The 17670-nt window shown below is 46.8% G+C and overlaps 1 protein-coding gene across 4 annotated transcripts in view; it reads left to right on the top strand.

Annotated features, from left to right (window-relative positions):
* The window catches only part of LOC110529236 (1-phosphatidylinositol 4,5-bisphosphate phosphodiesterase beta-1), a 274505-nt gene that overhangs the window by 112747 nt on the left and 144088 nt on the right, over nt 1-17670 (top strand). For all 4 annotated transcript variants that reach the window (XR_005052868.1, XM_036985415.1, XM_036985413.1 and 1 more), the window contains exons 4-5: nt 15324-15464; nt 16050-16129. Coding sequence is in view for 3 of the 4 variants with exons in the window: in XM_036985415.1 (XP_036841310.1) it covers nt 15324-15464; nt 16050-16129 (221 nt within the window). In the remaining variant the exon portion in view is untranslated. The remainder of the gene's footprint in view (nt 1-15323; nt 15465-16049; nt 16130-17670) is intronic.

The raw sequence follows: 17670 nt of genomic DNA, 5'->3' as shown, positions 1-17670 counted from the left end.
AGCCTGGCGGCACCGGAGGAAATCATCGATCAGCGCACGGTCCAGCACGTCCCGAGAGGGAACCCAACTCCTCTCCTCAGGACCGTACCCCTCCCAATCTACTAGGTACTGATGACCACGGCCCCGAGGACGCATGTCCAAAATCCTACGGACCCTGTAGATGGGTGCGCCCTCGACAAGGATGGGGGGGGGGGGGGGGGAAGACGAGCGGGGGCGCGAAGAACGGGCTTGACACAGGAGACATGGAAGACCGGGTGGACGCGACGAAGATATCGCGGCAGAAGAAGTCGCACTGCGACAGGGTTAATGATTTGAGAAATACGGAACGGACCAATGAACCGCGGGGTCAACTTGTGAGAAGCGGTCTTAAGGGGAAGGTTCTGAGTGGAGAGCCAAACTCTCTGACCGCGACAATATCTAGGACTCTTAGTTCTACGCTTATTAGCCGCTCTCACAGTCTGCGCCCTATAACGGCAAAGTGCAGACCTGACCCTCTTCCAGGTGCGCTCGCAACGTTGGACAAAAGCCTGAGCGGAGGGGACGCTGGACTCGGCGAACTGAGATGAGAACAGCGGAGGCTGGTACCCGAGGCTACTCTGAAAAGGAGATAGCCCTGTCGCAGACGAAGGAAGCGAGTTGTGGGCGTATTCTGCCCAGGGGAGCTGTTCTGACCAAGACGCAGGGTTGCGAAAAGAAAGACTGCGTAAGATGCGACCAATAGTCTGATTGGCCCGTTCTGCTTGACCGTTAGACTGGGGGTGAAAGCCGGAAGAGAGACTGACGGAAGCCCCAATCAAACGGCAAAACTCCCTCCAAAATTGAGACGTGAATTGCGGACCTCTGTCCGAAACGACGTCTGACGGAAGGCCATGAATTCTGAAAACATTCTCGATGATGATTTGTGCCGTCTCTTTAGCAGAAGGAAGCTTAGCAAGGGGAATGAAATGAGCCGCCTTAGAGAACCTATCGACAACCGTAAGAATAACAGTCTTCCCCGCTGACGAAGGCAGTCCGGTGACAAAATCTAAGGCGATGTGAGACCACGGTCGAGAGGGAATAGGAAGCGGCCTGAGACGGCCGGCAGGAGGAGAGTTACCGGACTTAGTCTGCGCGCAGACCGAACAAGCAGCCACGAAACGACGCGTGTCATGCTCCCTGGTGGGCCACCAGAAACGCTGGCGAATGGAAGCAAGCGTACCCCGAACGCCAGGGTGGCCGGCTAACTTGGCAGAGTGAGCCCACTGAAGAACGGCCAGACGAGTAGGAACGGGAACGAAAAGAAGGTTCCTAGGACAAGCGCGCGGCGACGGAGTTTGAGTGAGTGCTTGCTTTACCTGCCTCTCAATTCCCCAGACAGTCAACCCGACAACACGCCCCTCAGGGAGAATCCCCTCGGGGTCAGTGGAGGCTACTGAAGAACTGAAGAGACGAGACAAAGCATCAGGCTTGGTGTTCTTAGAGCCCGGACGATAAGAAATCACGAACTCGAAACGAGCGAAAAACAGCGCCCAACGCGCCTGACGCGCATTAAGTCGTTTGGCAGAACGGATGTACTCAAGGTTCCTATGGTCAGTCCAAACGACAAAAGGAACGGTCGCCCCCTCCAACCACTGTCGCCATTCGCCTAGGGCTAACCGGATGGCGAGCAGTTCGCGGTTACCCACATCATAGTTACGTTCCGACGGCGACAGGCGATGAGAAAAATACGCGCATGGGTGGACCTTGTCGTCAGAGAGGGAGCGCTGAGAAAGGATGGCTCCCACTCCCACCTCTGACGCGTCAACCTCGACAACGAACTGTCTAGAGACGTCAGGTGTAACAAGGATAGGAGCGGATGTAAAACGATTCTTGAGGAGATCAAAAGCTCCCTGGGCGGAAACGGACCACTTAAAGCACGTCTTGACAGAAGTAAGGGCTGTGAGAGGAGCTGCCACCTGACCGAAATTACGGATGAAACGACGATAGAAGTTCGCGAAGCCGAGAAAGCGCTGCAGCTCGACGCGTGACTTAGGGACGGGCCAATCAATGACAGCTTGGACCTTAGCGGGATCCATCTTAATGCCTTCAGCGGAAATAACAGAACCGAGAAATGTGACGGAGGAGGCATGAAAAGTGCACTTCTCAGCCTTCACGAAAAGACAATTCTCTAAAAGGCGCTGGAGGACACGTCGAACGTGCTGAACATGAATCTGGAGTGACGGTGAAAAAATCAGGATATCGTCAAGGTAAACGAAAACAAAGATGTTCAGCATGTCTCTCAGGACATCATTGACTAATGCCTGAAAGACAGCTGGAGCGTTAGCGAGGCCGAAAGGAAGAACCCGGTATTCAAAGTGCCCTAACGGAGTGTTAAACGCCGTCTTCCACTCGTCCCCCTCCCTGATGCGCACGAGATGGTAAGCGTTACGAAGGTCCAACTTAGTGAAAAACCTGGCTCCCTGCAGGATCTCGAAGGCTGAAGACATAAGAGGAAGCGGATAACGATTCTTCACTGTTATGTCATTCAGCCCTCGATAATCTATGCAGGGGCGCAGAGACCCGTCCTTCTTCTTGACAAAAAAAAACCCCGCTCCGGCGGGAGAGGAGGAGGGGACTATGGTACCGGCGTCAAGAGCTACAGACAAATAATCTTCGAGAGCCTTACGTTCGGGAGCCGACAGAGAGTATAGTCTACCCCGGGGGGGGGTGGTTCCCGGAAGGAGATCAATACTACAATCATACGACCGGTGTGGAGGAAGAGAGGTGGCCCTGGACCGACTGAACACCGTGCGCAGATCGTGATATTCCTCCGGCACCCCTGTCAAATCACCAGGCTCCTCCTGTGAAGAAGAGACAGAGGAAACAGGAGGGATAGCAGACATTAAACATTTCACATGACAAGAGACGTTCCAGGAGAGGATAGAATTACTAGACCAATTAATGGAAGGATTATGACAAACTAGCCAGGGATGGCCCAAAACAACAGGTGTAAAAGGTGAACGAAAAATTAAAAAAGAAATGGTTTCACTATGATTACCAGAAACAGTGAGGGTTAAAGGTAGCGTCTCACGCTGAATCCTGGGGAGAGGACTACCATCCAGGGCGAACAAGGCCGTGGGCTCCTTTAACTGTCTGAGAGGAATGTCATGTTCCCGAGCCCAGGTCTCGTCCATAAAACAGCCCTCCGCCCCAGAGTCTATTAAGGCACTGCAGGAAGCTGACGAACCGGTCCAGCGTAGATGGACCGACAAGGTAGTGCAGGATCTTGAAGGAGAGACAGGAGTAGTAGCGCTCACCAGTAGCCCTCCGCTTACTGACGAGCTCTGGCCTTTTACTGGACATGAAGTGGCAAAATGACCAGCGGAACCGCAATAGAGACAGAGGCGGTTGGTGATTCTCCGTTCCCTCTCCTTAGTCGAGATGCGGATACCTCCCAGCTGCATGGGCTCAGCACCCGAGCCGGCAGAGGAAGATGGTAGTGATGCGGAGAGGGAGGCGACGGAGAGCGCGAGCTCCTTTCCACGAGCTCGGTGACGAAGATCAACCCGTCGCTCAATGCGAATAGCGAGTTCAATCAAGGAATCCACGCTGGAAGGAACCTCCCGGGAGAGAATCTCATCCTTTACCTCTGCGCGGAAACCCTCCAGAAGACGGGCGAGCAAGGCCGGCTCGTTCCAGCCACTGGAGACAGCAAGAGTGCGAAACTCAATAGAGTAGTCTGTTATGGATCGATTGCCTTGACATAGGGAAGACAGGGCCCTGGAAGCCTCCTCCCCAAAAACAGATCGATCAAAAACCCGTATCATCTCCTCCTTAAAGTCTTGATACTGGTTAATACACTCAGCCCTTGCCTCCCAGATTGCCGTGCCCCACTCACGAGCCCGTCCAATAAGGAGAGATATGACGTAGGCGACACGAGCAGTGCTCCTGGAGTAAGTGTTGGGCTGGAGAGAAAACACAATATCACACTGGGTGAGGAACGAGCGGCATTCAGTGGGCTCCCCAGAGTAACACGGCGGGTTATTGATTCTGGGCTCCGGAGATTCGAAAGCCCTGGAAGTGGCCGGTGGATCGAGGCGGAGATGGTGAACCTGTTCTGTGAGGTTGGAGACTTGGGTGGCCAGGGTCTCAACGGCATGTCGAGCAGCAGACAATTCCTGCTTGTGTCTGCCTAGCATCGCTCCCTGGATCTCGACGGCTGAGTGGAGAGGATCCGAAGTCGCTGGGTCCATTCTTGGTCGGATTCTTCTGTTATGGTGCGTGAATGAGGACCCAAAAGCGAATTAACAAACAGAGTACTTTAATGACGAACATACGTGGGCTCAGATGGACAGGTAGATTCCGACAGGACAGGACAAGGTTGCAGCACACACGATGATAGTCTGGTTCAGGCATGAGACACACAAACAAACAAACAAGAATCCGACAAGGACAGGAGCAGAAACAGAGAGAGATATAGGGACCTAATCAGAGGGAAAAAGGGAACAGGTGGGGAACGGGGTGAATGGGTAATTAGGAGGAGACAAGGCACAGCTGGGGAAAAGAGGGGGAGAAAAGGTAACATAACAACGACCAGCAGAGGGAGACAGGGTGAAGGGAAAGGACAGAGACAAGACAACATGACAAACGGAATGAAATACGAAGGGATACAGCGAAATAAAGGAATGAAATATGAAGGGATACAGAGAAATAAAGGAATTAAATACGAAGGGATACAGATAAAATAAAGGAATGAAATACGAATGGATGGAGTGAAGTAAAGGAATGAAATACGAAGGGATACAGAGAAAATAAAGGAATGAAATACGAATGGATGGAGTGAAGTAAAGGAATGAAATACGAAGGGATACAGAGAAATAAAGGAATGAAATACTAAGGGATACAGAGAAATAAAGGAATGAAATACTAAGGGATAAAGAGAAATAAAGGAATGAAATACTAAGGGATACAGAGAAATAAAGGAACGAAATACTAAGGGATGAAGAGAAATAAAGGAATGAAATACTAAGGGATGGAGTGAAGTAAATGAATGAAATACTAAGGGATACAGAGAAATAAAGGAATGAAATACTAAGGGATGGAGTGAAGTAACGGAATGAAATATGAAGGGATACAGAGAAATAAAGGAATGAAGTACGAAGGGATTGAGTGAAGTAAAGGAATGAAATACAAAGGGATACAGAGAAATAAAGGAATGAAATATGAAGGGATACAGAGAAAATAAAGGAATGAAATACGAAGGGATACAGAGAAATAAAGGAATGAAATACGAATGGATGGAGTGAAGTAAAGGAATGAAATACGAAGGGATACAGAGAAATAAAGAAATGAAATACGAAGGGATTGAGTGAAGTAAAGGAATGAAATACGAAGGGATGGAGTGAAGTAACGGAATGAAATACTAAGGGATACAGAGAAATAAAGGAATGAAATACGAAGGGATGGAGTGAAGTAACGGAATGAAATATGAAGGGATACAGAGAAATAAAGGAATGAAATACGAAGGGATTGAGTGAAGTAAAGGAATGAAATACAAAGGGATACAGAGAAATAAAGGAATGAAATATGAAGGGATACAGAGAAAATAAAGGAATGAAATACGAAGGGATACAGAGAAATAAAGGAATGAAATACGAATGGATGGAGTGAAGTAAAGGAATGAAATACGAAGGGATACAGAGAAATAAAGAAATGAAATACGAAGGGATTGAGTGAAGTAAAGGAATGAAATACGAAGGGATGGAGTGAAGTAACGGAATGAAATACTAAGGGATACAGAGAAATAAAGGAATGAAATACGAAGGGATACAGAGAAAATAAAGGAATGAAATATGAAGGGATACAGATAAATAAAGGAATGAAATACAGAGAGATACAGAGAAATAAAGGAATGAAATACGAAGGGATCCAGAGAAATAAAGGAATGAAATACGAAGGGATACAGAGAAAATAAAGGAATGAAATACGAAGGGATGGAGCGAAGTAAAGGAATGAAATACGAAGGGATACAGAGAAATAAATGAATGAAATACGAAGGGATACAGAGAAATAAAGGAATGAAATACGAAGGGATACAGAGAAATAAAGGAATGAAATACGAAGGGATGGAGTGAAATACAGGAATGAAATACGAAGTCATGAAGTGAAATAAAGGAATGAAATACGAAGGGATACAGAGAAATAAAGGAATGAAATACGAAGGGGTGGAGTGAAGTAAAGGAATGAAATACGAAGGGATGGAGTGAAGTAAAGGAATGAAATACGAAGGGGTGGAGTGAAGTAAAGGAATGAAATACGAAGGGATACAGAGAAATAAAGTAATGAAATACGAAGGGATACAGAGAAATAAAGGAATGAAATATGAAGGGATACAGAGAAAATAAAGGAATGAAATACGAAGGGATGGAGTGAAATACAGGAATGAAATACGAAGTCATGAAGTGAAATAAAGGAATGAAATACGAAGGGATGGAGTGAAGTAAAGGAATGAAATACGAAGGGATACAGAGAAATAAAGGAATGAAATACGAAGGGATACAGAGAAATAAAGGAATGAAATACGAAGGGATACAGAGAAAATAAAGGAATGAAATACGAAGGGATACAGAGAAAATAAAGGAATGAAATATGAAGGGATACAGAGAAAATAAAGGAATGAAATACGAAGGGATGGAGTGAAATACAGGAATGAAATACGAAGTCATGAAGTGAAATAAAGGAATGAAATACGAAGTCATGGAGTGAAATAAAGGAATGAAATACAAAGGGATTGAGTGAAGTAAAGGAATGAAATACGAAGGGATGGAGTGAAATACAGGAATGAAATACGAAGTCATGGAGTGAAATAAAGGAATGAAATACGAAGTCATGGAGTGAAGTAAAGGAATGAAATACGAAGGGATTGAGTGAAGTAAAGGAATGAAATACGAAGTCATGGATTGAAGTAAAGGAATGAAATACGAGGGGATTGAGTGAAATAAAGGAATGAAATACGAAGGGATTGAGTGAAGTAAAGGAATGAAATACGAGGGGATGATGCAATGACGGTATATATGAATAGACAAAGCCATCAATCACGTGACACCATTCATTCCTATGTGAAGCCAAATTCATGGAGACGTGTACAGTTTGAGCTACACCAGGAAGTGATGTTGCAGGCTATCTCAGTGCTGCCCCCTCTCATTAACATGTTCATACACACACACACACACACACACATTCTGAATATGGGGCCAAGGAAGTCTTGGGGCAACACAATGAATTACCCATAATTCCTTTCTCCAACTACCCCAGGCGTTTTTTGTCCCAACCCCACAATATTGCTGCTCCGCTAGTGAACAAGGCTAGCCACCGGCAGGACTGCTGCTAGGACAGGCCAGTTATACAACTCCTTATAAGACGGTTGTTTGTTGTTCCAGGTTGCCTGAGTGCCAATCTGTTTGTGCTATCGTGCCAACTCCTTGTCACTCAGCTTGACAAGAACAGCAACAGAGTTGGCAAAAGCACACAAACAAATCTGGGACCAGGCTAGATTCACCCAAATAGGAGGAAAAACAAAAATAATCTTTGTCATATTTGACATTCTTCAAACCAACATTTGAGTCAATAGATGTTCCTTAGGGGCATCCAGACCTGAAACCTTCAGGTTAACTTTGAGAGGTTTTTGGGTCAATAATTTGACAATTATTGACCCAAACATTTAGGTTGAGATCCACGTATTACAAGAATACCAGTGGGCTGGAGTTTCTTCTTCAAACCCAGAACTCGTACCTGGAATCCTCAGAAACCTCCCCGCCGTGGTGAATCCTAATGTGTAGCCAACATTGCTCTTATAATGAACTAACTTGAAAGAGTCCGTACGAAGAGAAGAGGTCAGCTGTGTAGAGGTATGCCGTGAGGTCTGGAGTTGAATCATTTGCAGAACAGACGTAGTCGCAGTAGCCACTTAACTTGAACAGCGGTGGCCTGCGGTGTATAAATGGATAACGAGGGAAATTAAAGCTACATGAATCATCAGATGAGTATTAGAGAAACAGGTAGATGTGCTGGATGAACTATTCTTCAGAAAAGGAGTGAGGAGAAGTATGAGGTTAGGAGACAGCCCGCAGATGGACACTATCGCTCGCTCTCTAAGCTGTGCGTGTGTGTGGGGATTGTGCCAATGGGCGGGCGGGCGTGTGTGTGGGGATTGTGCCAATGGGCGGGCGGGCGTGTGTGTGGGGATTGTGCCAATGGGCGGGCGGGCGTGTGTGTGGGGATTGTGCCAATGGGCGGGCGGGTGTGTGTGTGGGGATTGTGCCAATGGGCGGGCGGGTGTGTGTGTGGGGATTGTGCCAATGGGCGGGCGGGCGTGTGTGTGGGGATTGTGCCAATGGGCGGGCGGGCGTGTGTGTGGGGATTGTGCCAATGGGCGGGCGGGCGTGTGTGTGGGGATTGTGCCAATGGGCGGGTGGGCGTGTGTGGGGGGATTGTGCCAATGGGCGGGCGGGCGTGTGTGTGTGTGGGGATTGTGCCAATGGGCGGGCGGGCGTGTGTGTGTGTGGGGATTGTGCCAATGGGTGGGCGGGCGTGTGTGTGTCGATTGTGCCAAGGGGGTTGGTGGGCGTCTGTGTGTCGATTGTGCCAATGGGCGGGCGGGCGTGTGTGTGGGCATGCAGTGTGTGTGTGTGTGTGTGGTGGTGACAGGAAGGGTTCGTGACAGCCCAGGGAGCAGGGAAGGCAGCATCACCCTGCTAAGAGGACTACCTCCCCTGTACTGAAGTAATAAATGACTGAGCACTGTGTTCCCACGCTACAGCTGTCAGATAGCCACGCACACACACACTAACACACACACACACTAACACACACGCGCACACACACACACACACACACACACACACACACACACACACACACACACACACACACACCAAAGTGATGCATTGCACACGCCTTCTTTCACAGTCACACCATCATCCCACACACCTCTGCACACACACAATTCTCTCTTTCTCTCTCTATATATACTGTATCTCTCTTTTCCTCTCAAACACACAGAAACTGGCTTGAAGGGGTAATATGCACACACTGCGCACCCCCCCCCCCCCCCCCCCCCGCGCTTGGCTCTAAATCTCCCATCGCCGCGGAAACAGGACCCTCAGGCATGCCTCCAAATGCTCCCACAATACACCAGCACTAATTAAATCTCAGGTCTATTCTCCTTCTCTCCATCTATCAGTATCCTGCATACAGTATACTGTCTCTCCATCTATCAGTATCCTGCATACAGTATTATGTCTCTCCATCTATCAGTATCTTACATACAGTATACTGTCTCTCCATCTATCAGTATCCTGCATACAGTATTCTGTCTCTCCATCTATCAGTATCCTGCATACAGTAAGTATAGTAAAGGTAGACATCAGTATAGTAGAGGGAGACACACACCAGATAGGTGCAGTGAAATGTGTTGTTTTACAGGGTCCGCCATTGTAGTACGACGCCTCTGGAGCATATTCGGGTTAAGTACCTTGGTCAAGTTTTTTCACAAACTTTTTGTATACTTTCTCTCCATCTATCAGTATCCTGCATACAGTATACTGTCTCTCCATCTATCAGTATCCTACATACAGTATACTGTCTCTCCATCTATCAGTATCCTGCATACAGTATTCTGTCTCTCCATCTATCAGTATCCTGCATACAGTAAGTATAGTAAAGGTAGACATCAGTATAGTAGAGGGAGACACACACCAGATAGGTGCAGTGAAATGTGTTGTTTTACAGGGTCCGCCATTGTAGTACGACGCCTCTGGAGCATATTCGGGTTAAGTACCTTGGTCAAGTTTTTTCACAAACTTTTTGTATACTGTCTCTCCATCTATCAGTATCCTGCATACAGTATACTGTCTCTCCATCTATCAGTATCCTACATACAGTATACTGTCTCTCATCTATCAGTATCCTGCATACAGTATACTGTCTCTCCATCTATCAGTATCCTGCATACAGTATTCTGTCTCTCCATCTATCAGTATCCTGCATACAGTAAGTATAGTAAAGGTAGACATCAGTATAGTAGAGGGAGACACACACCAGATAGGTGCAGTGAAATGTGTTGTTTTACAGGGTCCGCCATTGTAGTACGACGCCTCTGGAGCATATTCGGGTTAAGTACCTTGGTCAAGTTTTTTCACCTCGTCGACTCGTGTATTTGAACCAGCAACCTTTAAAATACTGGCCCAACACTCTAACCGCTAGGCTACCTGCTGCCCTACGGCTGGAAGAATGTCTGCCATGGCCTCAAGATGATTCCAGACAGTGCTGGTAATAATGGCTTGCTTGAGTTAAAGCAACATATACTCTGCAGCATCATCTAACTTTGATATATGCCTCATGTAGAACGGAGGAATTTTGCTCTCAGCACGTCTGAGAGACTGCAGGCGTGAGATGTTTCTAGAACCATCCATCTCCCAGACTTCTCAACACTACAGTCATCAGTAGGGAATTAAACTTGTCTCAGACTGCTTTTCCAAGATCCAAGGTCTCTTAAGAACTGACGCCTGTCTTTGCGTTTGACTAAAAGCGTTGAGGCGTTGGAAGTTCGTCAGACATTGTTCGTCAGAGAGTGTGTGTGTGCGTATGTTTGAATGTATGTTTTGAAATTGCACTAGACAGTCTGTGTGTGTGACACAGCGTGTGTGTGTCTGTGTTTTGAACAGTCGTCAGACATGCAGACTTGGTTGCCAGAAGAGTAAAAATCTCAAACAGAAGAAAAATATTGCTTCTGAAAAGTTCACTGTAATACTAATGGGCGCCTCTGAGCTGGGGGATTTGATTGGAGGGCGTTGGGGGACATGTAGGGGACATTTATCAGTGTGACAGCACAGAATGCTCTTTGTTTGATTGGGCAAATTAGTGGGCAACTAATTTGCTTCCGCTGCAAAATCTTTTACAGACTCTTTTTTTGTTGGTGTTAATTGACCTAGCTGAACCACTTTGTATTCTGCCCTGATGACAGAAGAATGGGAGAGAAAATATCATTGTTATTCATTTCTGGTGCCTCGGAGGCAGTGCCCAGTTGCTCTGTGCTTTAGCATGGTTTGCATTGAAGACGAGTGGTTGTGTGTGTATGTTTCCATAGGGAGATATGGTTTATAATGTGTATTTAAACTGCAGCGGACAGACAGACATCCCCAGTGAATGTGGAGGTATCTCTGTTCAGGCCCTCACTATTATGCCGTCAATAACCAGTTTGACAAACTGGGTATTGAACCCAGTCTTTTGCCTGCCCCAAGACTGTGTTATCCAACCGAGCTAAAGCCTAGGACTAACTTGTCTGAGGTAATACAAGTGTCATGGTCTCAGGCAAGCGTAGTTATCGTGATATAAGTTACATACGCATCCCGCAGGCCTACTTTACCCAACCACCTCGGATGCTGTACAGACACATTGCAATGCCCTGGTGAATCCACAGGCAACATCATATACCCCATGCATTTACCACCTGCTGCCATTCATAACGACATACTGGCCATTCATTACTTAGACATTAATGATGATTATTCATGAACCGGAGGGCCTTTTGTCCGGACCGCTGGCAGTCTCTATGGGGGTGCCACAGGGTTCACTTCTCAGGCCGTCTCTCTTCTCTGTATATATCAATGATGTCGCTCTTGCTGCTGGTGATTCTCTGATTCACGACACCCTTCTGCATACTTCTGGCTCTTCTTTGGACACTGTGGACACCTCCAGACGAGCTTCAATAACCATACAACTCTCCTTCCGTGGCCTCCAACTGCTCTTAAATGCAAGTAAAACTAAATGCATGCTCTTCAACCGATCGCTGCCTGCACCTGCCCGCCAGTCCAGGATCACTACTCTGGATGGTTCTAACTTAGAATATGTGGACAACTACAAATACCTAGGTGTCTGGTTAGATTGTAAACTCTCCTTCCAGACTCACATTAAGCATCTCCAATCCAAAATTAAATCTAGAATCCTAGCCTCCAACACTCTACTCAACAAATTGGATGCAGTCTATCACAGTGTCATCTGTTTTGTCACCAAAGCCCCATATACTACCCACCACTGCGACCTGTACACTCTCGTTGGCTGGCCCTCGCTTCATACTCGTCGCCAAACCCACTGGCTCCAGGTCATCTACAAGTCTCTGCTAGGTAAAGCCCCGCCTTATCTGAGCTCACTGGTCACCATAGCAGCACCCATCCATAGCACGCGCTCCAGCAGGTATATCTCACTGGTCACCATAGCAGCACCCACTCGTAGCACACGCTCCAGCAGGTATATCTCACTGGTCACCATAGCAGCACCCACTCGTAGCACACGCTCCAGCAGGTACAGTGCCTTGCGAAAGTATTCGGCCCCCTTGAACTTTGCGAACTTTTGCCACATTTCAGGCTTCAAACATAAAGATATAAAACTGTATTTTTTTGTGAAGAATCAACAACAAGTGGGACACAATCATGAAGTGGAACAACATTTATTGGATATTTCAAACTTTTTTAACAAATCAAAAACTGAAAAATTGGGCGGGCAAAATTATTCAGCCTCCTTAAGTTAATACTTTGTAGCGCCACCTTTTGCTGCGATTACAGCTGTAAGTCGCTTGGGGTATGTCTCTATCAGTTTTGCACATCGAGAGACTGACATTTTTTCCCATTCCTCCTTGCAAAACAGCTTGAGCTCAGTGAGGTTGGATGGAGAGCATTTGTGAACAGCAGTTTTCAGTTCTTTCCACAGATTCTCGATTGGATTCAGGTCTGGACTTTGACTTGGCCATTCTAACACCTGGATATGTTTATTATTGAACCATTCCATTGTAGATTTTGCTTTATGTTTTGGATCGTTGTCTTGTTGGAAGACAAATCTCCGTCCCAGTCTCAGGTCTTTTGCAGACTCCATCAGGTTTTCTTCCAGAATGGTCCTGTATTTGGCTCCATCCATCTTCCCATCAATTTTAACTGTCCCTGCTGAAGAAAAGCAGGCCCAAACCATGATGCTGCCACCACCATGTTTGACAGTGGGGATGGTGTGAGCTGTGTTGCTTTTACGCCAAACATAACGTTTTGCATTGTTGCCAAAAAGTTCAATTTTGGTTTCATCTGACCAGAGCACCTTCTTCCACATGTTTGGTGTGTCTCCCAGGTGGCTTGTGGCAAACTTTAAACGACACTTTTTATGGATATCTTTAAGAAATGGCTTTCTTCTTGCCACTCTTCCATAAAGGCCAGATTTGTGCAATATACGACTGATTGTTGTCCTATGGACAGAGTCTCCCACCTCAGCTGTAGATCTCTGCAGTTCATCCAGAGTGATCATGGGCCTCTTGGCTGCATCTCTGATCAGTCTTCTCCTTGTATGAGCTGAAAGTTTAGAGGGACGACCAGATCTTGGTAGATTTGCAGTGGTCTGATACTCCTTCCATTTCAATATTATCGCTTGCACAGTGCTCCTTGGGATGTTTAAAGCTTGGGAAATCTTTTTGTATCCAAATCCAGCTTTAAACTTCTTCACAACAGTATCTCGGACCTGCCTGGTATGTTCCTTGTTCTTCATGATGCTCTCTGTGCTTTTAACGGACCTCTGAGACTATCACAGTGCAGGTGCATTTATACGGAGGCTTGATAACACACAGGTGGATTGTATTTATCATCATTAGTCATTTAGGTCAACATTGGATCATTCAGAGATCCTCACTGAACTTCTGGAGAGAGTTTGCTGCACTGAAAGTAAAGGGGCTGAATAATTTTGCAGGCCCAATTTTTCAGTTTTTGATTTGTTAAAAAAGTTTGAAATATCCAATAAATGTCGTTCCACTTCATGATTGTGTCCCACTTGTTGTTGATTCTTCACAAAAAAATACAGTTTTATATCTTTATGTTTGAAGCCTGAAATGTGGCAAAAGGTCACAAAGTTCAAGGGGGCCGAATACTTTCGCAAGGCACTGTATATCTCACTGGTCACCCCCAAAGCCAATTGGCCGCTTTTGGCCGCCTTTCCTTCCAGTTTTCTGCTGCCAATGACTGGAACGAACTGCAAAAATCACTGAAGCTGGAGACTCATATCTCCCTCACTAGCTTTAAGCACCAGCTGTCAGAGCAGCTCACAGATCACTGCACCTGTACATAGCCCATCTGAAAATAGCCCATCCATCTACCTCATCCCCATACTGTATTTATTTATTAATCTTGTTCCTTTGCACCCCAGTATCTCTACTTGCACATTCATCTTCTGCACATCTATCATTCCAGTGTTTAATTGGTATATTGTAATTACTTCGCCACCACGGCCTATTTATTGCCTTACCTCCCTTATCCTACCTCATTTGCACACACTGTATATAGACTTTTCTATTGTGTTATTGACTGCATGTTTGTTTATTCCATGTGTAACTCTGTGTTGTTTGTGTCACACTGCTTTGCTTTATCTTGGCCAGGTCACAGTTGTAAATGAGAACTTGTTCTCAACTGGCCTACCTGGTGAAAGAAAGGTGAAATAAAAAATATTAAAAGCGTGCCCCAGGTAATGTCATGCTTGGTGACAGCTTGGTGTGTGTGTGCGTGCGCGTATGTGTGTGAGTCACTGCGTGTGTGTGTGTGTGTGTGTGTGTGTGTGTGTGTGTGTGACATCTTAGCTGATGTTAAGAGTATATGCTGAACCTCGCAGGTCCGGTTGGGCTGATGATGATGACTGGTTGCCACTCTTCATGGTCTACTCCCGAAGTCATATCTCTCACTGATCAGTTTCATTCTCAGGAAGTCAAATCGTGATCTGATTGGTTGATTGGGCTGTTGTTGTCATTGCCATAGTACCAGACGGTGGGAGTCATCTACTCCTGCTACTTCCTGAGTTTGGGCTTCCAGCAGCGACTGCAAAAAATATGTTTTGTTTTCACGTACACTGGATAGGTGCATTGAAATGTGGTGTTTTACAGGGTCGGCCATAGTAATACGGCACCTGGAGCAAATTAGGGTTAAGTGCCTTGCTCAAGGACACATCAATGGATTTTTCATCTTGTCGGCTCAGGTATTCAAACCAAAACCTTCCGGTTAGTGGCCCAACGCTCTAACTGCTAGGCTAAAGTCACACTGTCAGACACAGTGGGGGGTAATTATGGGAAGGTGCTAGAGCTGCAGTGGCTGTGTTATTAATGACACGCTTTCGTGGCGGTTTAAAAGTCTACATATGTGCTTTGAACATTCATTTAAAGGCGTTTCCTCTCAGTGTGTAGTATGCAAATGTGTGTGAGCTTATAATGTTGGGTTGCCAACGGAGAAGGGTTAAGGCCTCGAGTTATTGTGTTACTGACATGTCACTTATCTGTTGTGTGGTCTGTGTAGGACATGAAGCTACGAGAGCTGCTGGACGTCAGCACCCTGGTGGGGAAGATGGAGAACCGGATGCTGACGGTGGTGAGCGGACCAGACATGGTCAACATCACCTACCTCAACTTCATGGCCTTCCAGGAGGAGATCGCCAAGGTAAGTAAACATGAATAATCCACTTATTACAGAGGAATAGGGCTTTAGTACACATGAATAATGCCTTTATTAATCATGAATAGGGCTTTATTAAACGTGAATAGGGCTTTAATAAACACCCATAAGGACTTTATTAATCAGGAATAGAGATTTATTAAACATGAATAGGGTTTTATTAAACATGAATAGGGTTTTATTAAACATGAATAAGGACTTAATTAATCACAAATAGGGCTTTATTAAACAATAATAAAGACTTTATTAATCATGAGCAAGGCTTTATCAAACATGAATAAAGGCTTTATTAAAGGTTTATTTGATGTAGTTGATGTCAACATCAGTTACCTCTCTTAGGAGGTTGGTCAAAGTGCTTATAACTAATTAATGAATGACTAAGCTATTTCAGTCCATGAAGTATGAGTTAGTTAAGCTTGTTAGACTTACACTGAACCCATCATTCCTCCAGTGTATAATTATAAGGTCTGGTGTGTGGGTGGCTAGTTTGCACCTCCAATCGATCCTCGTGACTGTGTTTCTTCCTTCTGACGGAGTGCGTATGTGTGTGTGTGTGTTCTTCCGGTGCAGGAGTGGGCTGAAGAGTTGTTTGGCCTGGCGTCTAACCTACTGGCGCAGAACATGTCCAGAGAAGCATGCCTGGAGAAAGCGTAAGTCCCTGGACACATCACGCATCACACACTGGAAGGCAGCAGTTCACACCCATCAGGTCTGCAGGGCGCTTCACACCGCTTCACACTACTCACAGAGAGAGAGGGGGGGGGGGGGGGGGGGGGGAAGCAGAGACAGAGCAAGAGGGGGTCAGAGAAGGGGGGGGGAAGCAGAGAGAGAGCAAGAGGGGGTCAGAGAGAGGGGGGGGCAGAGGGAGGGGGGGAGCAGAGAGAGAGGGGGGAAGCAGAGAGAGAGCAAGAGGGGGTCAGAGAGAGGGGGGGAAGCAGAGAGAGAGGGGGGGGAAGCAGAGAGAGAGCAAGAGGGGGTCAGAGAGAGGGGGGTGGGCAGAGAGAGAGCAAGAGGGGGTCAGAGAAAGAGGGGGGGGCAGAGAGAGAGGGGGGGCAGAGAGAGAGGGGGGGCAGAGAGAGAGGGGGGGCAGAGAGAGAGCAAGAGGGGGTCAGAGAGAGGGGGGTGGGCAGAGAGAGAGCAAGAGGGGGTCAGAGAAAGAGGGGTAGCAGAGAGAGAGGGGGGGCAGAGAGAGAGCAAGAGGGGGTCAGAGAGAGGGGGGGGCAGAGAGAGAGCGAGAGATGGGGTGAATGCACACACGCGCGCACACACATGCAAACGCATACACACACACACACACACACACACAGATACTTGCGCAAAGACACACATTCACAGACACACACTTGTACACTCCCACACTCTCTCTCGTTCTCTCTCTCTGTCTCTCTCTCTCTGTCTCTCAGTCAAATGTATTTATAAAGCCCTTTTTACATCAGCAGTTGTCACAAACTACTATACAGAAACCCAGCCTAAAACCCCAAACAGCAAGCAATGCAGATGTAGAAGCACAGTGGCTAGGAAAAAATCCCTAGAATGGCAGGAACCTAGGAAGATACCTAGAGAGGAACCAGGCTCTGAAGGGTGGCCAGTCATCTTCTGGCTGTGCCAGGTGGAGATTATAAGATTGCATGGCCATTAAGGCCAGATTGTTCTTTAAGATGTTAAAATGTTCAGTGATGACCAGCAGGGTCCAATAATAATCACAGTGGTTGTAGAGGGTGCAACAGGTCAGCACCTCAGGATTAAATGTCAGTTGGCTTTTCATAGCCGAGCATTCAGAGGTTCAGACAGCAGGTGCGGTAGAGAGAGAGAGAGAGGGGTAGAGTCTAAAACAGCAGGTCTCTGACAGGTAACACGTCCGGTGAACAGGTCAGAGTTCCATAGCTGCAGGCAGAACAGTTGAAACTGGAGCAGCAGCACGACCAGGTGGACTGGGGACAGCCAGGATTCATCAGGCCAGGTAGTCCTGAGGCATGGCTTATGGGAGGGAAGGGGACAGCCGGGAGGGGTGGGAGAGAGGGAGCGAGAAAGAATTAGAGGAAGCATGCTTAAATTCACACAGGACAACAGACAGGAGAATTACACCAGATATAACAGACTGACCCTTGCCCTCCGGCACATAGACTATTGCAGCATAGATACTGGAGGCTGAGACAGTGGGGGGTTGGAGGATACTGTGGCCCCATCCAAC

The sequence above is a fragment of the Oncorhynchus mykiss genome, chromosome 8, assembly GCF_013265735.2.
Source record: "Oncorhynchus mykiss isolate Arlee chromosome 8, USDA_OmykA_1.1, whole genome shotgun sequence".
NCBI classification, from domain to species: Eukaryota; Metazoa; Chordata; class Actinopteri; order Salmoniformes; family Salmonidae; genus Oncorhynchus; species Oncorhynchus mykiss.
The sequence above is the reverse complement of the archived record's forward strand: the minus strand, read 5'-3'. Positions and strand labels throughout refer to the sequence as shown.